The 21,363-nt window shown below is 52.7% G+C and overlaps 1 protein-coding gene across 2 annotated transcripts in view; it reads left to right on the forward strand.

The window, feature by feature from the left end:
- EZH1 (enhancer of zeste 1 polycomb repressive complex 2 subunit) overlaps positions 1-21,363 on the forward strand; it is a 32,576-nt gene that overhangs the window by 9,137 nt on the left and 2,076 nt on the right. The window contains exons 3-18 of one of the 2 annotated variants that reach the window (XM_004597352.3): positions 1,709-1,829; positions 1,944-2,072; positions 4,437-4,556; positions 6,655-6,775; positions 8,638-8,814; positions 9,465-9,567; positions 9,975-10,138; positions 10,444-10,535; positions 14,166-14,346; positions 14,548-14,744; positions 15,982-16,073; positions 16,665-16,705; positions 17,215-17,340; positions 20,298-20,476; positions 20,889-20,984; positions 21,280-21,361. In XM_004597352.3, the coding sequence (XP_004597409.2) occupies positions 1,713-1,829; positions 1,944-2,072; positions 4,437-4,556; positions 6,655-6,775; positions 8,638-8,814; positions 9,465-9,567; positions 9,975-10,138; positions 10,444-10,535; positions 14,166-14,346; positions 14,548-14,744; positions 15,982-16,073; positions 16,665-16,705; positions 17,215-17,340; positions 20,298-20,476; positions 20,889-20,984; positions 21,280-21,361 (2,017 nt within the window). In that variant the 5' untranslated portion in view covers positions 1,709-1,712. The remainder of the gene's footprint in view (positions 1-1,708; positions 1,830-1,943; positions 2,073-4,436; positions 4,557-6,654; positions 6,776-8,637; positions 8,815-9,464; positions 9,568-9,974; positions 10,139-10,443; positions 10,536-14,165; positions 14,347-14,547; positions 14,745-15,981; positions 16,074-16,664; positions 16,706-17,214; positions 17,341-20,297; positions 20,477-20,888; positions 20,985-21,279; positions 21,362-21,363) is intronic. The other variant, XM_058675511.1, reaches the window with a different exon arrangement.

Genomic DNA, 21,363 nt, shown 5'->3' on the forward strand with positions numbered 1-21,363 from the left:
CTTGAAAATGAATTTGTCTTTTGCTGAATATTTCCCTTACTCAGAGTGGTAACCTGGCTTCCACATTCTCATGTAATTGGAGTTTCTGGTGTACCAGATGTTAAATTTAAAACCAGCCACCTTGGGCCCACTGTTGTGGTACAGTGGGTTAAGCAGTCACCTGCAGTGCCAGCATCCCCTGTGGATCCCAGTTCCAGTACTGGCCTTTCTACTTCTGATTCAACCTCTGCCAATGTGCCTGGGAAAGCGGCAAAAGATGGCCCAACACTGGCTGACCCCCTTGGCTTCAGCCTGGCCCAGCCCCAGCTGTTGTGGTCACTTGAGAAGTGAACCAGTGGGTAGAAATTCTCTCTCTCCTCTCCTCCCCACTCCCTCTTTTTTTCTCTGTTCTCTTTCTGAACTTTCAAATAAATATTTAAACATATTTTAAGGGCCCAGCATGGTAGCTTAGGGTTAAAGTCCACACCTTGAATGCGCCGGGATCCCATATGGGTGCCAGTTCTAATCCTGGCGGTCCCACTTTCCCATCCAGCTCCCTGCTTGTGGCCTGGGACAGCAGTTGAGGATGGTCCAAAGCCTTGGGACCCTGCACCCACGTGGGAGACCCGAAAGAGCTCCTGGCTCCTGGCTTCAGATCACCTCAGCTCCAGCCATTGCAGAGCTGAATCATCATTGGGGAATGAATCATTGGACGGAAGATCTTCCTCTCTGTCTCTCCTCCTCTCTGTGTATGTGATGTTCTAATAGATATAAATGTGTCTTTAAAAAAAAAAATATAGGGCCCGGCGGCGTGGCCTAGCGGCTAAAGTCCTCACCTTGAAAGCCCCGGGATCCCATATGGGCGCCGGTTCTAATCCCGGCAGCTCCACTTCCCATCCAGCTCCCTGCTTGTGGTCTGGGAAAGCAGTTGAAGACGGCCCAATGCATTGGGACCCTGCACCCGCGTGGGAGACCCGGAAGAGGCTCCTGGTTCCCGGCTTCGGATCGGTGCGCATCGGCCCGTTGCGGCTCACTTTGGGAGTGAATCATCGGACGGAAGATCTTCCTCTCTGTCTCTCCTCCTCTGTGTATATCTGGCTGTAATAAAATGAATAAATCTTTAAAAAAAATATATATATATATATATACACATAGTTAAGAAAGAAAAGCAGCCACCATAAGAACAGTAGAGGCTCAGCTTTTTGATAATCACAGCAGGAATTGCTATTGTGAAATCTTTTTTAACGGAATTTTTTTAATGAACTTAAATGTGAGTTCATTAAGTTTACACATTTATGAGTAAATTTAGTGGGGATGAAAGCATAATTGTGTTTACCTGAATTTGAGAAATGCTTCATTTATAAGCAATAAAACACTGCTTTTTAAAGTTTTTTGTTTGTTTGTTTGTTTGTTTAAGGATTTGTTTATTTTAATGACAGTTTCAGAGAGAAGGAGAAACAGAAATATCTTTCATCCACTGGTTCACTCTCTAAATGGCCACAATGGCTGGAGCTAAACCATTCTGAAACCAGGAGCCAGGAGCAGGTGCAGGGTTCTAAGGCTTCAGGCTGTCTTCCGCTGCTTTCCCAGGCCATAAGTAGGACTGGATGGGAAGTGGAGCAGCTGAGACTCGAACTAATGCTGGCACCGCAGGTAGAGATTTAATGTACTATGGCATGCCTTAGGCCCCAAAATACTATTCTTCATCTCTGTCTTTCTTGGATTCCAGCAAAATGGATATACCAAATCCTCCAACTTCCAAATGTATCACTTACTGGAAAAGAAAAGTAAAATCTGAGTATATGCGACTTCGACAACTCAAACGGCTTCAGGCAAACATGGGTGCGAAGGTAAGCAGTCATTTCTGCAGGAAAGGTGGTCTGTCTCGGTGAACCGATGCCGCGTGGAGGCTTGGAACTTTTTTTTTTTTCCTTAACACGTGCTTCCTTCCTTGGCCCTGTCAGGCTCTGTATGTGGCAAACTTTGCAAAAGTTCAGGAGAAAACGCAGATCCTCAACGAGGAGTGGAAGAAGCTGCGCGTGCAGCCCGTCCAGTCCATGAAGCCCGTGAGCGGCCATCCTTTCCTCAGAAAGGTACTGCGGCTGCGCGGCCCCAGCCTGTGCTCCTCCCTGCTTGCCTGATGAGCTAGAAAATGAGGGGCGCAGGTGTAGCGCCTCCTGTCAACCTGGAGTCACCAAGGTGTTAGCTCTGTGACTGAAGAACTTTTTCACCTGTTTCCTTTTTAATGTTTCTGTAGTTGAGCAGGATGTATGCCCACGTACGTCTCTAATTAGGGTGGAGAGAGTTGAGGTATGAAGGAAGGTGGGTGGGATAAATGCTTTCCATTTTTTTTTTTTCCCTTTCCTCCTGTATCTGCCCAGGACAGCAGGGCGGGAAGGGGAAGAGGCCGCTTCTACTTTTCACCTGTTCTCAACTGAGCAACATTGTGAGGTTCTGATTAAAAGCTGAGAGGGTGCGGGCTCCTCTCAGCCACTGTGTCCAGGCGGTGGAACCGCCTTGCTGGTGCCTTCTCTAGCCCCTCACGGGCTTTGATGTTGGGAAGGAATGCTCTGGGTCCAGCCAGGGGGCACTGATTGGAGGGACCTCCCTGATCAGAAATTGGAAAAGAACATTCTAATTTCTCAAAGAGATAATATTTCTAAAATGGAAAAAGCCAGGGAGTGGGTGTGACTAACATCAGAGTGTCCTGGTGGTCCTTGGTTCTGGCTCCCGACCCCAGCTTCCTGCCAGGGCAGACCTTGGAAAAGACACGTTATGCATGTTGGGAGACCCAGCTTATGGTTTTAGCTACTGGTTCCTGCCTTGGTCCCCTCTGGCCAGTGTGGGCATTTGAGGGGGTGACCAATGGGTGAGTGCTCTACCTTTCTAACTGTTTCTCTAATAAGTAAAAATAGCAATTCAGAGCCAGCCTCGTGGCACAGCATGATAAGCTACCGCCTGTGACGCCAGCATCCCCTAACAAAGTGCTGATTGGTGTCCCAGCTGCTTCACTACCAGTCCAGCTCCTTGCTGAGGCACCTGGAAAAGTACATAGGTCCCTACCAGCAAGTTTGGGACCTGGATGGAGTTGCATCCAGTTTTGGCCTGGCCTAGCTCTGGCCTTTGCAGCCATGTGGTGGAGGGAATCAGTAGATGCAAGATCTCTCTCTGTCCCCTCCCCATTTCCCCATCACTCCACCTTCTAAATAAGTAACATAAATCTTCACACCCCCCCCACACAAAAAACCCTAAAAATTTGTTTAAAATGATATTTAAGTCTCTTTTGACACCAACACTGTGGCATACTTAGTAAGGCTGCTGCCTGCAGTGCCGACATCCCATATGGGTGCTAGTGTGAGTCCCAGCTGCTCCACTTCTTACCCAGCTTCCTGCCAAAGTGCCTGGCGAAGCAGTGAGGACGACCCGAGCCCTTGGGCCTCTGCACCCTTGTGGGAGGATTCAGACCAGCCCAGCTCCATCCACTGAGACCGCTTTTAGGGAATGGGCTCATTAATGGGAGATTTCTCTTTCTGTCTGTCTCTCCCTCTGTAACTGTGCCATTCAAATAGATAAGTAAGTTTTCAAAAACAAAACAAAAAGTATCGATCCAATGACATATAATGATGAAAGAATTATCTTCCCTAAGGCAGAATGATATTTCTTTAAGTTATAATTTCCATCCTGTTTTGGTTCCCTGTGTAGTGGCCCAGTCACTGTGTGAGGGGGTTGGTGTCTGTGTCAAAGATATTTGTGTCTTCAGGCGGACATCTGCCAAGTGCTGCGGAGGCCCTTGGCTGCCGTGTGCTTCCAGGGGACCGGCAGGTTCCACTGATGTGACCCTGAGGTCAGTGTGGGAAGCGCTGTGCTGGGCACAACGTGAACCAGACAGCAGTTCCTGCTTCCCCAGGCCAGCTAGAGGTTCCTGCAGGAGCTGCCGTTACGCAACCCCAGCCTTGACATTTGGCGGAATTAGAAGGGCTCCAGGATGAGTTTAGAAGGAAACACAACTTTCCCTCTTTTTTTTTTTTTCTCCAGATCTTTTCCCTATGCTTCATGGTCTTTTGGATTCTTCCCACCCTGCCTTTTTAACTCATTAGAGAGGCAGAGAAGGAGAAAGATCAAGAGAGGGCAAGCAAGCAAGAGAGAGAGTGCGCTTCCATTTGCTGATTTACTCCTCAGATGTCTCCAGTGTCAGGGGGTTGAAGCTGGGAGCCAGGAACTCAACCCGTGTCCCCTGCATGGGTGACAGGAACCCAATGACTTGAGCCACCACCACCACCTCCCAGTCTGCATTAGCAGGAAGCTGGAGTCAGGAGCCGGAGCTGGGACTTGAACCCAGGCACTCTGATGTGAGACACTAGGATCCTAATCGGTGTTGTGGCTGCGGGGGCCAACCACCCACTGCTGCAGTGCCGCCTGGGGCTGTGTTCTCACTGTCCTGTGCCTGTGTGTTGCAGTGCACCATAGAGAGCATTTTCCCGGGCTTTGCGAGCCAGCATATGCTAATGCGGTCTCTGAACACAGTGGCGCTGGTCCCCATCATGTATTCCTGGTCCCCTCTGCAGCAGAACTTTATGGTACGTATTGAAGGCACTGCTGGCTGCTCACACTGTAAACTAGATGGTTCTCTTAGGCTGACACACCGGAGCTCCTCTCAGAGACAGTGAAAGTGCTTCACAAAGTGTGGGCACACGAGGCAGAACTAGCTGGAATTTGCGTTGTTCCTCCAAGGTGCTTTTGCTTTGTGAAGTCTGGATGTTGGTCTATTATCCTTTTCTTTTTTCCTTTTTTTTTTTTTTTTTTTGAGTGAATGAGATTGGGCAAGACTGATTTTTCTCTTACTATCTTTGTCCAACTTTATTCCATTACGTGCAGTTAAATGCAGCGTAAGTCACAGACGCTGTAGCTTGGGCAGCTTGTCAGCTCCCGGCTGAGGGAGCACTTTCCTGAGTCCTCCAAGGCAAGATGCCGTGGGAAATGACCGCCATGCATGTGGGGACACTGTCCTGTCGTCTGGGCGTCTGTGCTGGGGCCACAGATAGCTCTGATCCCCAGCCCTCCCGGAGGGTGTGGCCCAGGGCAGCGCTGCTGACTGGACTAGGGCAGGGGTCTACAGAGGATGCTGGTTCTGAGGGTAAAAGCCTGGAGTAACGCTCCTTGAAGCTCAGCATTTCAAGTGAGCAGAGTCTCCTCCCTGTCCCTTAGCACCATTCGCTGCCAGAAAATGCCGGTAGCGCACACACCACAGTAGGCTCCGGGGTCCCAGCAGCTGTGATTGGCAGCCATTGGGAACCATAAGTCACTGTTGATTTTTTGAGGAGTCTGCTCCTATTCTGCAGGATATCCAAAATTTGTTTGGTGGCCCACTTCTCTTCTAGTGGTCCTGCAGCCCACCCTCCAAGACATCCTCCTTTTGGCTTGCTCACGACAAAGCAAGTGCCGTTAGTCCCCGCTGAGTTTTGTGTGGGTGGCGCTCCTGCCCGTGTCACAGAGCTGTTTCACTGGTCAGACGAGGAGATGGGCGGGAGAAGGGAGCACTGTCAAATCCTAGGTTCACGTCAGGCTGAGCCTCTGGAGCTTCACATCATCCGTTAAACTGACTTTTTCCTCCTCTGAGTAACATTGCCGCTTGCATTGGAGTGTTGACGCCAGTCTTTCAAGTGCAGGGACGGTGGGCGGGAGGAAGAACTTGCAGTGTTTCGTAGCTCAGAGGGTGAACTGGTTGACACCAGCTAGTTGTGTATCTTCAGATAGCTGACAGAGACGATTTGGAATGTTCCAGCACAGAAGGGAGCTGAATGTCAGCTAAGCAACTGGCAGCTAAGCCAGTTACCCAGATGTGATAACACACATGTATGGAAATATCACCCTGTACTCCATAAATATGTACGACTACTGTATGGTAATTGAAAATTTTAAAACACATTAAAAATGCAGCAGACTGCCAAGAAACAGAAAACTACCTAGATTTCAACTACTTAATCCTTGCAATCATGGGACACGAGAAGTCTCACCATCTGGTCCTCAGTTTGGTCTCATTATTTACGTGGCCACTGTGTCCAGGCTTTGGGACCTTCTACCATACTCATGACATCAGGTAGCCCAGTATTTAAAGCTGCTTTCTGAGGCCTGGACTCACGCTGAGAACCTACAGAAAAGCACTACCCAGGTAGTTGGGGCTTCCCACTTCCAGCTCTTCCTGAGACATCTTGGGTTTCCTCAGTGCTGTAGTTTCCCATATGTACTTGGAGCTGTCCTGAGTTTCTCCCTGTTCCTTAGCTTCGATTGGAAACGTGAGTGGAGTGGACAACACCTTACTTCTACTTTAAGCGTAGGAATAACATCAGGAAATCTAAGCTCATTGAAATGTTCTGCATTTTTCATTGGAGTCGGTTTTTCTAAGTGAATCTAATTTTTGATCCATTGATGTGCGAGTATCAAATAAAGTCACACACCAAGATTAAAAAAAAAAAGCAACAGAACATTATGCTTTTTACTGTCATGGAAAATGAAACCATGTTAGCCCAACCATTTAAAATTTTTTAAGAAGGCAGGGAACTGTTACCAAAGACGCTTTTAGGGGATGTGGGAGCAGCACCTCAGCAGGGCTGTCGCAGAGCAGGAGGGGCAGCTGGGCAGCGGCTCAGGGAGTGAACGCCTCCGACTTGCTTTCAGGTAGAAGACGAGACCGTGTTATGCAACATTCCCTACATGGGCGACGAAGTGAAGGAGGAAGACGAGACGTTCATAGAAGAGCTGATCAATAACTACGATGGGAAAGTCCATGGTGAAGAAGGTAGCAGCAGGCTGTGTGGGCGGAAACCCTCAGAGCCAACCCTCCTCGGCCCATCGGCACCTTGTTTTCTGATCTGCCCCACCGGGACACAGGAAGGACTGTTTCAGAGAGACACAGAGAGAGAGAGAGAGAGGAACAGAGACCTTCCTTCTACTGGTTCCTTCTCCAAATAGTCGCAGTGACTAGAACTGGCCTGATCTGAAGCTAGGAGCCAGGAGCTTCTTCTGGGTTTCCTGTGAAGGTGCAGGGGCCCAAGTGTCTTTCCAGGCCATAAGCAGAGCGCTGGATAGGAAACTAGGCCAAGATGTGGCATATGGGGCCAATTCTCCACCTGTGGCAGCTGCATCCCACACGGGTAGCAGTTCAAGTCCTAGCTGCTCAGCTTTTGACCTAGCTCTTTGCTAATGGCCTAGGAATGCAGTGGAGGGTACCCCAAGATCTTGGACCAGTGCAGCCGTGTGAGAGGTAAAGAGGAAGCTCCTGGCTTGCGGCTTCAGACCAGCTCAGCTGGGGCTGTTTTGGCCATTTGGGAAATGAACCGGGACGTGGAAGATGCCTGTCTCCATTTCTCTCTGTAACTCTGATTTTCAAGTAAAAGTAAAAATAAATATTTTAAAAGGTTTTTTTTCGTTTATTTGAAAGGCAGAAACAGCAAAAGACAACGCCTTTTTTTTTTAAGATTTATTTTTTTTATGGGAAAGTCAGATGTACAGAGAGAGGAGGAGAGACAGAGAGGAAGATCTTCCGTCCGATGGTTCACTCCCCAAGTGACCACAATGGCTGAAGCTGAGCCAATCCGAAGCCAGGAGCCAGGAGCTCTTCCGGGTCTCCCACATGAGTGCAGGGTCCCAAGGCTTTGGGCTGTCCTTGACTGCTTTCCCAGGCCACAAGCAGGGAGCTGGATGGGAAGTGGAGCTGTCAGGACTAGAACTGGCGCCCATATGGGATCCCAAAGTGTTCAAGGCAAGGACTTTAACCACTACACTGTGGTGCCGGGTCCCAGATTGCCTTTTAAATAAAATAATGATAATGATATTAATAGTAGCAACAACAACAAAAATAGCCCAGTTAAATTGTAAAAGAGTTGGGACATAAAAAGGTTACTGAGAATGAGGGACTGGAGAGTTTCCCTTGGGACAAGGGAGTTTCATCTGGATTTCTGTGTGTCCATCCAAGGCCATAAATCCTTCATTTCCCTTTTTCTGAGAATGGCAGTGAACATGAGCCCTCTCCAGCCACTTGGATCCACAGCTGTCCTGCATCTCACAGATGTTTAGCAACCTGAGTGTCCTACAAGTAAATCACCAAGAATTAGTGGTAATTGTATAAAAGATTGTCAGGATGTGAGAGGAAAGCAGGGGGGATTAAGTCCGCAGCCTCACCTCCTCTTTCTCTGTGCTGGGTGCTCCTGGGATGATGTTGAAGCACATTATTGGTCCACAGCGCCCTCTTGTGTTCAGACTTATAGAAATTCAATTATGTGGAAAAATCTTTTGATTCAGAGAAAACAACCTACACAAGTAGCTGGAAAACCAAGGGAGGATTTTCTTTTAATGACTCTTCTGTCTCACTTGGGGCTGTTTACACACTTTGGTCAGGTCTTGAGCCATAACTATAAAGTGGACCCATGGCTGAGGAAGTGAAATGCCCAGTAACAATCAAGCCCCTGGCTGGGCTGTCCACTCCAGCCAGCTGACCTGTTGCAGGTGCAAGAGCCACTCTTATCATTCCCTGGTGGTCCGTGTGACACACACGTGTGGCAGTTGCCTGGGCCTCAGCAGCAAAGACAAGAAACCTGCCCTGGAAGTTTCCTAAGGGAGCACGAAGCGGCCGGGGCTCACCCTCTAACCCCCCCATTTCAGAGATGATCCCTGGATCTGTCCTGATTAGTGATGCTGTTTTCCTGGAGCTGGTGGACGCCCTGAATCAGTACTCAGACGAGGAGGAGGACAGCCACAACGATGCCTCGGACGGGAAGCAGGATGACGGCAAGGAGGACCTGCCTGTCACAAGGAAGCGCAAGCGCCACGCTATGGAAGGTGCGCCACTGGACCACCCCATGAACACCATGGGGCTGGGGGGCCTCTGGTAACTTTCTCTGGTCCACCTGAAAGCAAAACATGACCGTTACACAACAGCTTGGGCTGGCTGTGACCTAGCTGAGGGAGAACTTACAGCGTAATGATTGCTATTCGTTTTCAGTGATATAGGTCACGTGTTTGGAAAACATGGAAAATTGTAAAGAAGAAACAAAAATGATCCCATAAATCTGCTACCCAGCTACTAATATTTCCTTCCAGACTCAAACAAGGCACATATACGGATCGACAGGTCCATGTGTTATGTGCGCCTGGGGTCCAGCTGTGTTCCTCTTCGTGCCATCACTCTAGTCGTGCTGCGGGTGCAGGGGCACGGTGCCTCTCTCGCGGCCTCCCAGTGCTCCTCTCACCCGGTTCTTCAGTCAGCATTCTGTGTGCAGGCAGACCCCCAGTCCCAAGTGGAACGGGTTTTTTGGTCAGTGCCCACTCGTGGCCTCTGTGAGCCAAGGCCTGGCAGCCTACGGTCCACCGCCGGCTCAGCCCCAGCCGTCGTGCTGGGAAAGCTTGCCCAAGGCCGGCTAGGCCCACGGACGGCTCTGTGCGCAGGCCCAAGGCGGGCACTCAGGAGGGTGTCCTCGTTTGCCATGCAGGCACCAAGAAGAGCGCCAAGAAGCAGTTCCCCAACGACATGATCTTCAGTGCCATTGCCTCCATGTTCCCCGAGAATGGAGTCCCGGACGACATGAAGGAGAGGTGAGGAAGGCTGTCCCACCCAGGGCCCGCGCACTGCTGCCGTGGTTAATGAAGAACCGGTTGCGATGAGTGAGTTGTGATTTGCCGGCCATCTGGTTACGTCTGGCGCTGGCTGACCTTGGAGCACCCCTTGCCCCGAGGACGGCCGCAGTGCGGCTCTGAGTCCGTCTAGGCGGAAGACTCGGCGGTTCTCCTGGGAAGCTGCCCCCGGTACCGCGCCTCCCCTCGCCTGCAGCCCCGCGTCATGCCTCCTGCGGTGGCGTGCCTGCCTTACACACCGCACCCTCATCCCTCAGAAGGATCCCCCAGTGTCCTGGCAGGCCGTCCCTGCCCGTCCCCTGCCCATCCGCATGCTGCACTCTCCCGGTGGAGACAGTCCCTCGAGGGGCCTCCTCTCTCTGTACCAGGTACCGAGAGCTGACCGAGATGTCAGACCCCAACGCGCTGCCCCCTCAGTGCACGCCCAACATCGATGGTCCCAACGCCAAGTCCGTGCAGCGGGAGCAGTCCCTGCACTCCTTCCACACGCTCTTCTGTCGCCGCTGCTTTAAATACGACTGCTTCCTTCACCGTGAGTGGGGCCGCCCCCAGGCTCCACCCCCTCCCCTCTGTCCGGCTGGAGCTCCGGGCCTCTGGCTGACCAGGGTCCCACAAGGGAGCCAGTTCCATCTTCCCCAGTGCAGCCGCATACATGGCCCCCAGCACCTCCAAGGTTGGAGGGGATTGGGTTGGGGTCAGAAATGTGCTCCTAAGTCAGCCCTGTTTGTATCTAGTTCTCATTCCCATTTAGTTTTGTTCCCACCTGCCCCACCACCACCACCACCAATCTTGTCAAACTGGTGGACCACTGGGAACCAGACACTTTTTGTGTTTCAGCTTTTCATGCCACCCCAAATGTGTATAAACGTAAGAACAAAGAAATCAAGATTGAACCGGAACCGTGTGGCACAGACTGCTTCCTCTTGCTGGTATGTCCGTAGGCTGTTCTGGCTTTGGCTGGGTAGGCAGTCCAGCGAGAAGTGTTTCTTGGACTTTGTTCCGTCCCCCCGGGGCCACATGAGGCCAGGTGAGCTGCGCGTGGCTGTCTGGAGGTCGTGGAGCCCACCTCTGGTGTGTCTGTGCTCAGAGGAGCACCCACTGGTCCCTGCAGGGCTTTGGGGGTTTCTGTGCTCTAAACACCACCTGCTGGGGTTTCAGATGTATTATTAGAAGTGTAACAGTCCTAACGTAGGTCCCTGTGGGGTGGGCACTCCCTTGTGTGGCTGTGTCCTTTAGGTGCCTGTAAATTATACAGGAAGCGGACAGGATATACCCTTTTTTTTTTTAAGATTTGAAAGGCAGAATGATAGAACCTTCTTTTTGGAGGGGGTATTCTAGACCACTTTTTTTTTCATTTTACTTTATTTTTTTGATATTCTTACTTAGTTACTTAGGGTACAAAGGGTCAAGGGCTACAGGAAAGTGGGTAATACCATTGTTTTCACACTAACATCATAACAGAACCTTCTATCTGCTCATTCACTATAGCTGCCAGGACTGGGCCAGGGCCAGGAGTTAGGAATTCCCTCTGGCTCTCTCATGTGGGAGGCAGGAGTCCAGACTGGGCCATCTTCCGCCCCCTTCTGGGGGCATTACCAGGAAGCTGAGTCAGAAGGCAGATTGCCGGGACTCAAGCCAGGCTCTCTGATAAGGGAGGAGTGGCCCACCAGTGTCCTAACTGCCACGACACCTGTCCCAGAGCTGATCCTCACTCTGTATGTTTGACTTTCCAATTAAAAAAATTTTTTTTGTTTAAGTTACATATTATGCCCAAAATTATTTTGTCATTTATTTTTATTTGAGAGGTAGATTTTTAAAAGACATATATATTAGATATATATACATTTATTTACTTTTATTGGAAAGTCAGATCCACAGAGAGGAGGAGAGACAGAGGAAGATCTTCCACCTGCTGGTTCACTCCCTAAGTGGCCACAGTGGCTGGAGCTGACATCCAGCGCCTCTCCCGGGTCTCCCACGCGGGTGCAGGGTCCCAAGGCTTTGGGCCGTCCTCTACTGCTTTCCCAGGCCACAGGCAGGGAGCTGGGTGGGAAGTGGAGCACATAGGATTCCAGCGGATGCAAGGCAAGGATTTAGCCACTAGGCCTTCCAGCCGGGCCCAACCTTGTGGATTTGACTGTGCGTACCTTTTGTCTTTTTCTGATCCATTTGCATATAAATCACTGACTGTTGTGATGTTTGCTAAATAATCCAACAGCAGCTCCAAAAAACAAAATCATTTCTTGTATACTCAAGAAAATTACCTGGAAGGTCGGAACATTATCTGCTCTGCGTTCTATGTTAGTTCTCCAGGTGTACTGAGAATAACCTGAGAAACAAACCCAGGCTCCTTCAGCTGGGCTTCATGTTTACCAGGCAGCTGCCCTCTGTGCGCTCCCGCAGGCTGACCCGCATTCTGCAGGCAGCTGCCCTCTGTGCGCTCCCGCAGGCTGACCCGCATTCTGCAGGCAGCTGCCCTCTGTGCGCTCCCGCAGGCTGACCCGCATTCTGCACTCCTCTCTGCCTCCCTCTTGAAGTCAGTGACTTTCTTCCTGTAGCCTCCGTGGTCCATGACCCGGACGTGAGCAGCGCACACTCGAGTTTTTTTTTTTTTTCTGGGAAAAACTCTGGGTAACCATGCTTCACAAGTGAGGCAGTATCTTTATTGAAAAGGCAGATTTTTACAGAGAGAAAGAGCTTCCTTTTGCTGGTTCACTCCCTACACGGGTGCAGTGTCCAGAGCTGAGCTGATGTGAAGCCAGCAGCTTGCAACCTCTTCCAGGTCTCCCATGCAGGTGCAGGGTCTTAGGGTCTTGGACCATCCTCTACTGCTTTCCCAGGCCATAAACAGGGAGCTGGATGGGAAGTAGACCAGCAGGGACACAAAAGGGTACCCACATGGGATCCTGCCATTTGCCAACTGGGAGGATTAGCCAACTGAAACATCACAATGGCCCCCCAAAAATAAATGAATAAAATGTCAAAAAATAAAGAAGTGGAGGCAGCTGTCTGGCCCAGCAATTCACACGGGTGGATGCCTGTCCCGTAGCAGTGTCTGGGTTCGAGTTCCAGCTCCGGCTCCTGCTAAGGCAGAGCTAGGCGGCAGGCAGGGGTGACTCAGGTAGTGGGGCCCCTGCCGGCCTCGTGGGGCACGGGGAGCGGGGCGATATCTGTCCCGGCCTCACCAAGCCATTGTGAACATTAGAGAGAGAAGCAGCCTATAGGAGTTGTCCTTCTCGGGTCTCTCTCAAATCAGTAACGTTTTTTAAAGATTTATTTATGTATGTATGTATTGAAGGTTTATTTTTTTTTTATTGGAAAGTCAGATATACAGAGAGGAGGAGAGACAGAGGAAGATCTTCCGTCCGATGATTCACTCCCCAAGTGACCGCAATGTCCAGAGCTCAGCCAATCGAAGCCAGGAGCCAGGAGTTCTTTCAGATCTCCCATGTGGGTGCAGGGTCCCAAGGCTTTGGGTCATCCTCAACTGCTTTCCCAGGCCACAAGCAGGGAGCTGAATGGGAAGTGGGGCTGCCGGGATTAGAACCAGCACCCATGTGGGATCCTGGCACATTTAAGGCGAGGACTTTAGCTGCTAGGCTACTGCACTGGGCCCTAGATTTATTTATTTTTATTGCAAAGTCAGAATTACAAAGAGTAGAGACAGAGAGGAAATTCTTCCATCTTTCCATCTGCTGATTTACGCGCCCCCCCCCCCAATGGCCGTAAGGGCTGGAGCTGAACCGATCCAAAGCCAGGAGCCTGGAATTTCTTCCCAGTCTCCCACATGGGTGCAGGGTCCGAAGGACTTGGACTATCCTCGACTGCTTTCCCAGGCCACAAGCAGGGAGCTGGAAGGGAGGTAGAGCAGCTGGGATTAGAACCAGTGCCTATATGGGATCCCAGTGTGTGCAAGGTAAGGACTTTAGCCACTAGGCTACTATGCTAGGCCCAAATCAGTAACTTTTTGCAAGGTTATTTATAGTATAGCTATAGGTACTAATGGTATTTTCAGTTTCATAATAGATTATAATTTCAGAATTAAATAGTAATACTGTGTAAGTTTAAGGACTGAAGATTTTATGAGGGAAACACACTGGGCCAGTGCTGCGATACAGTGAGTTCAGTCACCATCTACACACCAGCATCTCTCATGGCTAGCCATTGCGTCCTGGCTGCCCTCCTTTCTATCCAGCTCCCTGCCAAGGGCCAGGGTCAAGCAGTAAATGATGGCTCAAGTATTTGGGTCCCTGTCCCATGCAAGGGAGACCCAGATGTCAGCCTGGCTCAGCGCTGGCCTTTGTGGCCACTCGGGGAATGAACCAACATGATGGAAGATCCTTCAAATGAATCAAATCTTAAAAAAGAAAAAAAAAATCAAGGTTGTAAGCTGTACAGTTTTTGTGGAGTGGTTGTTGCAGTCACACTAACCATGTGGTACACAGCACCCGGAAAGGCAGGAGCATTGCCCCTTGGGTGTGGATGTTGTGGAAGGTCAAGGTTGCTGAGTGAGGACCATGTGTGGTGACTGGCGTGTGTCGGTTTCTCCTCTGCCGCAGGAAGGAGCCAAGGAATACGCCATGCTGCACAACCCGCGCTCCAAGTGCTCCGGCCGGCGCCGGCGCCGGCACCATGTGGTCAGCGCTTCCTGCGCCAACACTTCCGCCTCCACTGTGGCCGAGACTAAAGAAGGGGACAGTGACAGGGACACGGGCAACGACTGGGCCTCCAGTTCTTCAGGTACAGTGGTGTGAAGATCTCATCTCCTTGCAAGGACAAGGTCGCCACCCAACACTTAAGGTTACCGTGGGTGGAACCATCCATTCTGCCGCCCAAGTTCACCTGCAGGCAATGGCAAGGGGGAACATTTCCCCTAAGTTCTCCCACATACGTGCAGCCATCATGGCTGGCAGCCCTGCACCTTGTTTTGTCTCCTCTCAGAGGCCAACTCGCGCTGTCAGACGCCCACCAAGCAGAAAGCCAGCCCCGCACCAGCCCAGCTCTGTGTGGTCGAGGCGCCCTCGGAGCCCGTGGAGTGGACTGGCGCCGAAGAGTCCCTCTTCCGTGTCTTCCATGGCACGTATTTCAACAACTTCTGCTCCATAGCCAGGCTCCTGGGCACCAAGACATGCAAACAGGTACTCCTTCAGCACGGTACAGGCCCGGCCGATTGCGTTCCCCGCAGCCTGTGGGTCTGGGGTGTTCCTGCTGACTTTGTGCCTCCGGGTCCCTCAGAGGAGGCAGGGCCCAGTGTTGCCTGCAGGTCCGCCACCCCTCTCCTCTGACTTGCACCTCTCCCACCTCCCAGCACTGAGTGGACCCACGCTTCTGGAGTTGTTGCTTTCCTGGAAGGGCCTTCCACTCATTCTGTGGATCTCCAGAGCTGGCACGCTGTGGCCTTGGCTGCTGTACGCCTCCCATCAGCCCCCTAAGCCGTCTAGTGTCTCCATGTCCTGCTGCCGAGTTTCGGTTCCCAGTTGCTGGACCTAGACCTCCTCCTCCTAACTCAGACCATTGCGAGAAAGAGCTCCCCAGCAGCCGCTCCTGCCCTGCCGACAGGAGCAGAGAACCCACAGACTGGCGACTGGCGGCCAGGGGGCAGGGCCGGGTGTGTGGCAGGACAGGAGCCCTGTGGCCTGAGGTCCTGGCACGAGGTGCCCTGATCCTGCAGGGTCCCTCCGGCCTCCTTCACTTAGGACAGTCACGAGAATTGGGAGCCAAAGTCCTCTTGGCTTTCATCTGGGAGCTCACTACCTAACTCCCCGAAGCACAGGCTCCCAACTAACCCAAAAGGCTAGATTGCAAGCAAAAAAGAAAAAAGTGTGCTTTTTTTCCTGAGGGTAAGGACTGTAGTTTCCGCAGAAATCTGAAAAGGGCACAGAGCCAGCGAGGGAAAGGGAAGAAGAGCAGCAGGAGCTATTACAACAGGGTGCAGAGGACCTGCCACCACAGCCAGGGTCCTGCTGAACGGCAGGCTTTGGCATCTCCATGCCAGCAGGGGGCGCCAGAGCTCCGCCCGGGGCCCGGTTCCTGTGAGGCGGTCCTCGCAGGCAGGCTAAGCTCCCTTCCTAAAAGCCAACACTAAAACTGCAGAGATCCAGCCAGCGGCCACGGTGAGAAGAGCCGTCATGAATGCTCGGCCCCTGGGCCGCTGCCGTGCTCAGCATTTCTCCCTCCTCGGGCCCGGGTCAGCCGTTGAGGGTCAGCCAGGGACCCCATGTCCCTGTAGTGCCCCGTCTCCCCTTCACTGAGGAGCCTTCAGTCCGTTGCCTGTGTGCCACGCCCTGCCCTCCTGAGCCAAACTCCTGGGCTCCATGCCCACCTGACCGCGTGGCTTGGCTAGGAGTGACAGGCCCCATTGCGTTGCCTACCCAGGTCTTCCAGTTCGCGGTGAAAGAGTCACTTATCCTGAAGCTGCCGACAGATGAGCTCATGAACCCCTCGCAGAAGAAGAAGAGGAAGCACAGGTGGACTGTATGGGCCGCCGCCCTGGGCAGTGCGCTCTGGGCGCTGCGTGCCCTCTGGGCCCAGCCTCCCTTCCAGGGTTGGGTGAGCCCCTTTCCCTGCCGAGGGCCAGTTTCTTGGCTATGGACCTGGGCCCAGCCCTGCCCACTCCTCCAGATGCCCTGGACCATGAGGTGGGCTTCCGGTTTTCCACGTGAGCTGCCGGCCACCAGCTCAGCAGCCCACCTTGAGGATGTCCTTGTCTCCTGGCCTGGTGGCTGCTTCCCGCCTCACCCACTTCTCTGCTGTGACCTGGGCTGATTTCTCCGACCCAAAAACCTGGCCCTTGGCCTGCTCTGTTCTCTAATGTCACTCGTGGTGGCATTCGCCAACACTAGGGACCTGTGGCCCCTCGCTCAGAGGGTCTTGCCACCTGCCACCCCCTCTGCCCCCACCCCCAAGGACAGGTGGTGGGCACACAGGATCGGCTTTGTTCGGTGTTTTCTGTCCGGGGAGAGGGGGTTGTGCCCTGTAAGTTTCAGTCTTGCAGTCAAGGCCAGGCTCTGATCATCAGGGCAGAGCAGCGTGACCAGACCCACTCTTCTGTCTTACAGACTGTGGGCTGCGCACTGCAGGAAAATCCAGCTCAAGAAGGGTAAGTGGCTCCCGGGCTGTGTTTGTGGCCCCTGCCCGTGGGCCTCACCTTCGCCCACCTCACCCCACACAACGTGTCCTCGCTGACCCTGGCCACTTCCGCCTAGGGCAGGTTTCTGAAGCTTTTGCAGTAGCTGGGGAGAGCAGTTCCACCCCTCACTGCAGCTGCAGCCCAGCAGCCCTCCTCAGAAGCAAAGACACCCCCTCCCCCAGCCCCCACCCTGTTGCTGTGCTGCTCGGCAGACTGCTGATCCGAGAGCTCAGACCCTGGTATCCAGCAGAACTGCATGTTATCTCGGCGGCTCATCCGCACAGAACACGCCCCCACACCAGGGCTGGGGAATGGCGGTGCCTGCCACTGCTGCCTTCTGTCAGCCGCCAGGCGTGTGCCCCAGGCTATGGCTGGAACAAGTCCCTTTGGAATCAGGGCCACAGGCCATTGGGGCTGAAGGGCTGGCCTGCCACAAGGCGGGTCCCAGGAGCCTCCTGCTTCGTGCTTCTCTCTCCTAGATAACTCTTCCACGCAAGTGTACAACTACCAGCCGTGTGACCACCCAGACCGCCCCTGTGACAGCACCTGCCCCTGCATCATGACACAGAATTTCTGTGAAAAGTTCTGCCAGTGCAACCCAGACTGTAAGCATGCTGTGGGACCTGTCTCCCCATCCCACCCCAGCCGTTCCTCTCACCCCTGACCCCTCGGTGGCTGACAGCCTTGTCCTGTTGTCCTGGCTCTGGCTGAGACATTCTCCCAGGGAACTTAGTGCTTAAGGTCTTGAAGGCGGGGGGAATCACTTTAGAAAAGCCCTTAGGTACATGACTGTAAGAAACAGCACAGGTTGAGAAGTGGGGTGCTGTCCTAATTTTCCCTTCCGGAGAAACTAAAGAGTGTGGGGATCTCTTCCCTGAAGGTGCTGTCACAGTCTTCCATTTGGAGACCTTTCCTTTTAGTTTAAACTTAAATTATCTTCATTTGACTTGAGAGAAAGAGACAGAAGATGGAGGCTCAAAAAGGTCTTCAGTAGCCAGGGCTGGCCGTGTGGGGACCAGGTGCCCAGAACTCCATCCCACAGGGATCTGGGCACTTGACCGACACCTGCGGCCGCCCCTGTGTCTGTTAGCAGGGAGCTGGAGCAGGAACGGAAGCGCTATCTTGTGTCCAGCCTGGCCCAGCCCTGGCTGTTTTGAACATCTGGGGAGTGAATCAGCAGATGGATAATCTCTCGCTCTCCTCTCATTCTCTCTGTAACTCGGCCTCTCAAGCAAATAAATGAAAACGTTTTTTAAAAAGTGGAGGTGCTCGAACTCAAGCCAGGCTGTCTAGTGCAGGGTCTGAGAATTCCCAGTGGTGACCAATGCACACCCCAGAAAAAAAGGAAAAAACAAAACAAAAAACAAAATCCCATTCTGTTAGGAGGCGGTAGGCAAGGGCCCTGCATGTCACAGCAGTTGGCAGCTCCTCTTTCTCCCTTCTGAGCGCCTTGGGGGTCCTCCCCGCCTCCCCCGCCCCCTCCCAGCTTGCCCCGGTGCCCAGGCAGTCAGCAAAACCACCTGAACCCGCCACAGCCGACAGTCTCAGCCACAGCAGAGAGGCGCTCGTGCTGCGGGGGCTGTGGGCGGAGGAGGGTGGCAGGGAGCGGATGCGTTCTGTTCTCAAAATGATACTTGCTTTGATGGTGAGGCTTTGCCAGTGCTGAGCACAGATTGCATTTTCCCGGAAGCACTCCCCACGTTCCCCCAGCAAGGCTGGGGGTGGGGGGTGGAAAGTGAGACCAGGGAGCCTCGGGGAAAGCCAGCTCGCTCTGCACTCACACCTGCTCTTTCTCTCATGGCCCCCGCCTGCTTCCCCCACACACCTGCTTGGCTTGACCCACAGGCATGTCAGCAGACACTTTGTGGAAAAATTGAGTACATGAGGGGCCTTCGGAAAGCTGTGGCGAAATGGAGTTGAAAGCATACCTTAGGGCAGAGTATCTGTGAGGGACTGGCGTTTGGTATGACAGTTATGTCGTCCCTCAGAACACCTGCCTCCCATATCGGCAAGCGAGTTGGAGTCCTCCCTGTCTTCGGCTCGTGCACACGGTGGAAGGTAGCATGGCAGAGCTTAAGTGCCCGAGTCCCTCCAGCCATGTGGGAGCTCGGGAAGGGCTCCTGGGCTCCTGGCTTCAGCCAAGCTCTCATAGACATTTGGGGAGTGAGCCAGTAGATGTAAGATCCTTCGGTGTCCATCTGTCTCTCTCTGCCTCTTCGCCTTTCAAATTACAACGAAAAGAACAAGGGTTTTTTTTAAAGGTTTATTGATTTTTATTGGAAAGGCAGATACATAGAGAGGAGGAGAGACAGAGAGGAAGATCTTCTGTCCGATGGTTCACTCCCCAAGCGGCCGCAACGGCTGCAGCTGAACCAATCCGAAGCCAGTAGTCTCTTTCGGATCTCCCACATGTGGGTGCAGGGTCCCAAGGCTTTGGGCCATCCTCAACTGCTTTCCCAGGCCACAAGCGGGGAGCTGGATGGGAAGTAGAGCTGCCAGGATTAGAACCGGTGCTCATATGGGATCCTGGCACATTCAAGGTGAGGACTTTAGCCACTACGCTATCACACCAGGCTCCAGAACAAGTCTTTAAAGTACGTTTTTTGAAAGGTTTTTTGTTTGATTTTCAGAAGCAGGCATTTGAACACGGTAGTTAAACCACCCTTCCTTAGGCCACATGTCTCCCACATTCGCATGGCTTGGTCCTGGCTCCCCTGCCTCTGGTCCAGCTCCCTGCTCAATGCCCCTGGGAGGCAGTAGAGCTTGGCCCAAGTGCTTGCGTTTCTGCCTCCCAAGTGGGAAACCAGAATGGAGTTCCTGGCTCCTGGCTTCAGCCTGGCCCAGCCCTGGCCGCTGTGGCCTTTTGGGGAGTGAAGCACCCACCAGATGGAAAGCCTTTCTCTTTCCCTCCCTGTCTCTGCCTTTTGAGTGGATCAAAATAAATGATAATTTTTAATTTTATTTATTTTTTCAAGTTGCAGCACAAAACATTTAATTCCATTTGGTCCATGGTTTAAGAGAGGGCTCCGGGGGTTGTTAACAAGCTGCCTAGTGACTGGAGGGGGTGGTTAGGCAATTGATAATTTTTTAAAATTTCAAAGTGCATGCATAGTTTTCTCATGAACATATTTATTCAATTGTTTACTTGTGTGTTTATTCATTTATTTGGAGAGGCAGAGAGAAACAACAAGAGCGTTTCCACCTTCTGGTTTACTGCCCAACTCAGATACCCATCTAGTTCAGAAGCTGGGCACTCACTTCAGGTCTCCCACATGGGCTGCAGGAACCCACTTCCTTGAGCTGTCACCACTGCCAGGTGTCAGGAGCGGAGCTGGAACTCGAACTCAGGCACTGTGATGAAGGTCACGGACATATAAAGCGGCACCATACCTACCAGGCCAAACGCCCACCCCTCCATGAGGCTTTTAGAGCCCCCTTGTGTGATCACCAACAAGCGAGCTGCTCTCCTGCGGGGCCACACCTTCTTGGACGCAACACGCATGTTTGCCTGCCATCCCCTATCGGATGTTAGCCCTTCCTCACTTTGCCTGTCCACCCCTAGGTCAGAATCGTTTCCCTGGCTGCCGCTGTAAAACTCAATGCAATACCAAACAGTGCCCCTGCTACCTGGCTGTGCGCGAATGTGACCCCGACCTGTGCCTCACCTGTGGGGCTTCGGAGCACTGGGACTGCAAGGTGGTCTCCTGCAAGAACTGCAGCATCCAGCGGGGCCTCAAGAAGGTGACGCCTCATCTCGGGGGAACCCCACAGGCCAAGCCCAGGCCAGGACCCCCTTAGCACCAATGCCTTCCAGTTTGCCATCCTAGTGTCGGGTTAGAAAGGCAGCCCTCTGAATCAGTTAGGCTAGAAGTGACTGCGCTATCCATGGGGCGGGGGGCAGGGGTTGACCAACACAGAGCCATGAATGCCCACAGCTTAGGGTCTGAGAGGCCCTGAGCCAGTAGGGAGGAAGAGGGGTCTGTTTGCTCTTGCCACCTCCCTGTTTGGTCTCTCCTCCATCACAACAGAATGGCTCAGGCCTTTTTTCTGTTTTCAGATCCTCTTAAGTTTCTAGTTCTTTCCACCCTGTCCCCTGCCACACACCCCCATCTTGGCTGCAGGCTGAGCTGTGGTTCCCTCTCCCATCCCCCAGCACCTGCTGCTAGCCCCTTCAGATGTGGCCGGATGGGGCACCTTCATTAAGGAGTCTGTGCAGAAGAACGAGTTCATTTCTGAGTATTGTGGCGAGGTGAGTGCTGCGGGCCTGGGCGGCCACTGATGAAAAACACTGATTGTCTGCAGGCCAAGCTTCCGTGGAGTGATCTCTAAATCACTCAGCGGGGCTCTCACGGCGGGGAGGGTGGGGCGCCCTCAGGGATCCCACAGGGCTGCTCCAACAAACCTCTGGCTCTGCAGCTCTCAGGCAGGTTTATCAGCCCCGGGGTGGGCAGCACAGCGTGACCTGGTACTCAGCAGGTGCCTGTGTGTGGTGCTGCCCTCCCAGTCCTGTCTGGGGCCTAATGTTTGCCACTCTTCTCCCCCAGCTCATTTCTCAGGACGAGGCCGATCGCCGAGGGAAGGTCTACGACAAGTACATGTCCAGCTTCCTCTTCAACCTCAACAATGGT

Source organism: Ochotona princeps, chromosome 17 (genome assembly GCF_030435755.1).
Source record: "Ochotona princeps isolate mOchPri1 chromosome 17, mOchPri1.hap1, whole genome shotgun sequence".
Taxonomy (NCBI): Eukaryota; Metazoa; Chordata; class Mammalia; order Lagomorpha; family Ochotonidae; genus Ochotona; species Ochotona princeps.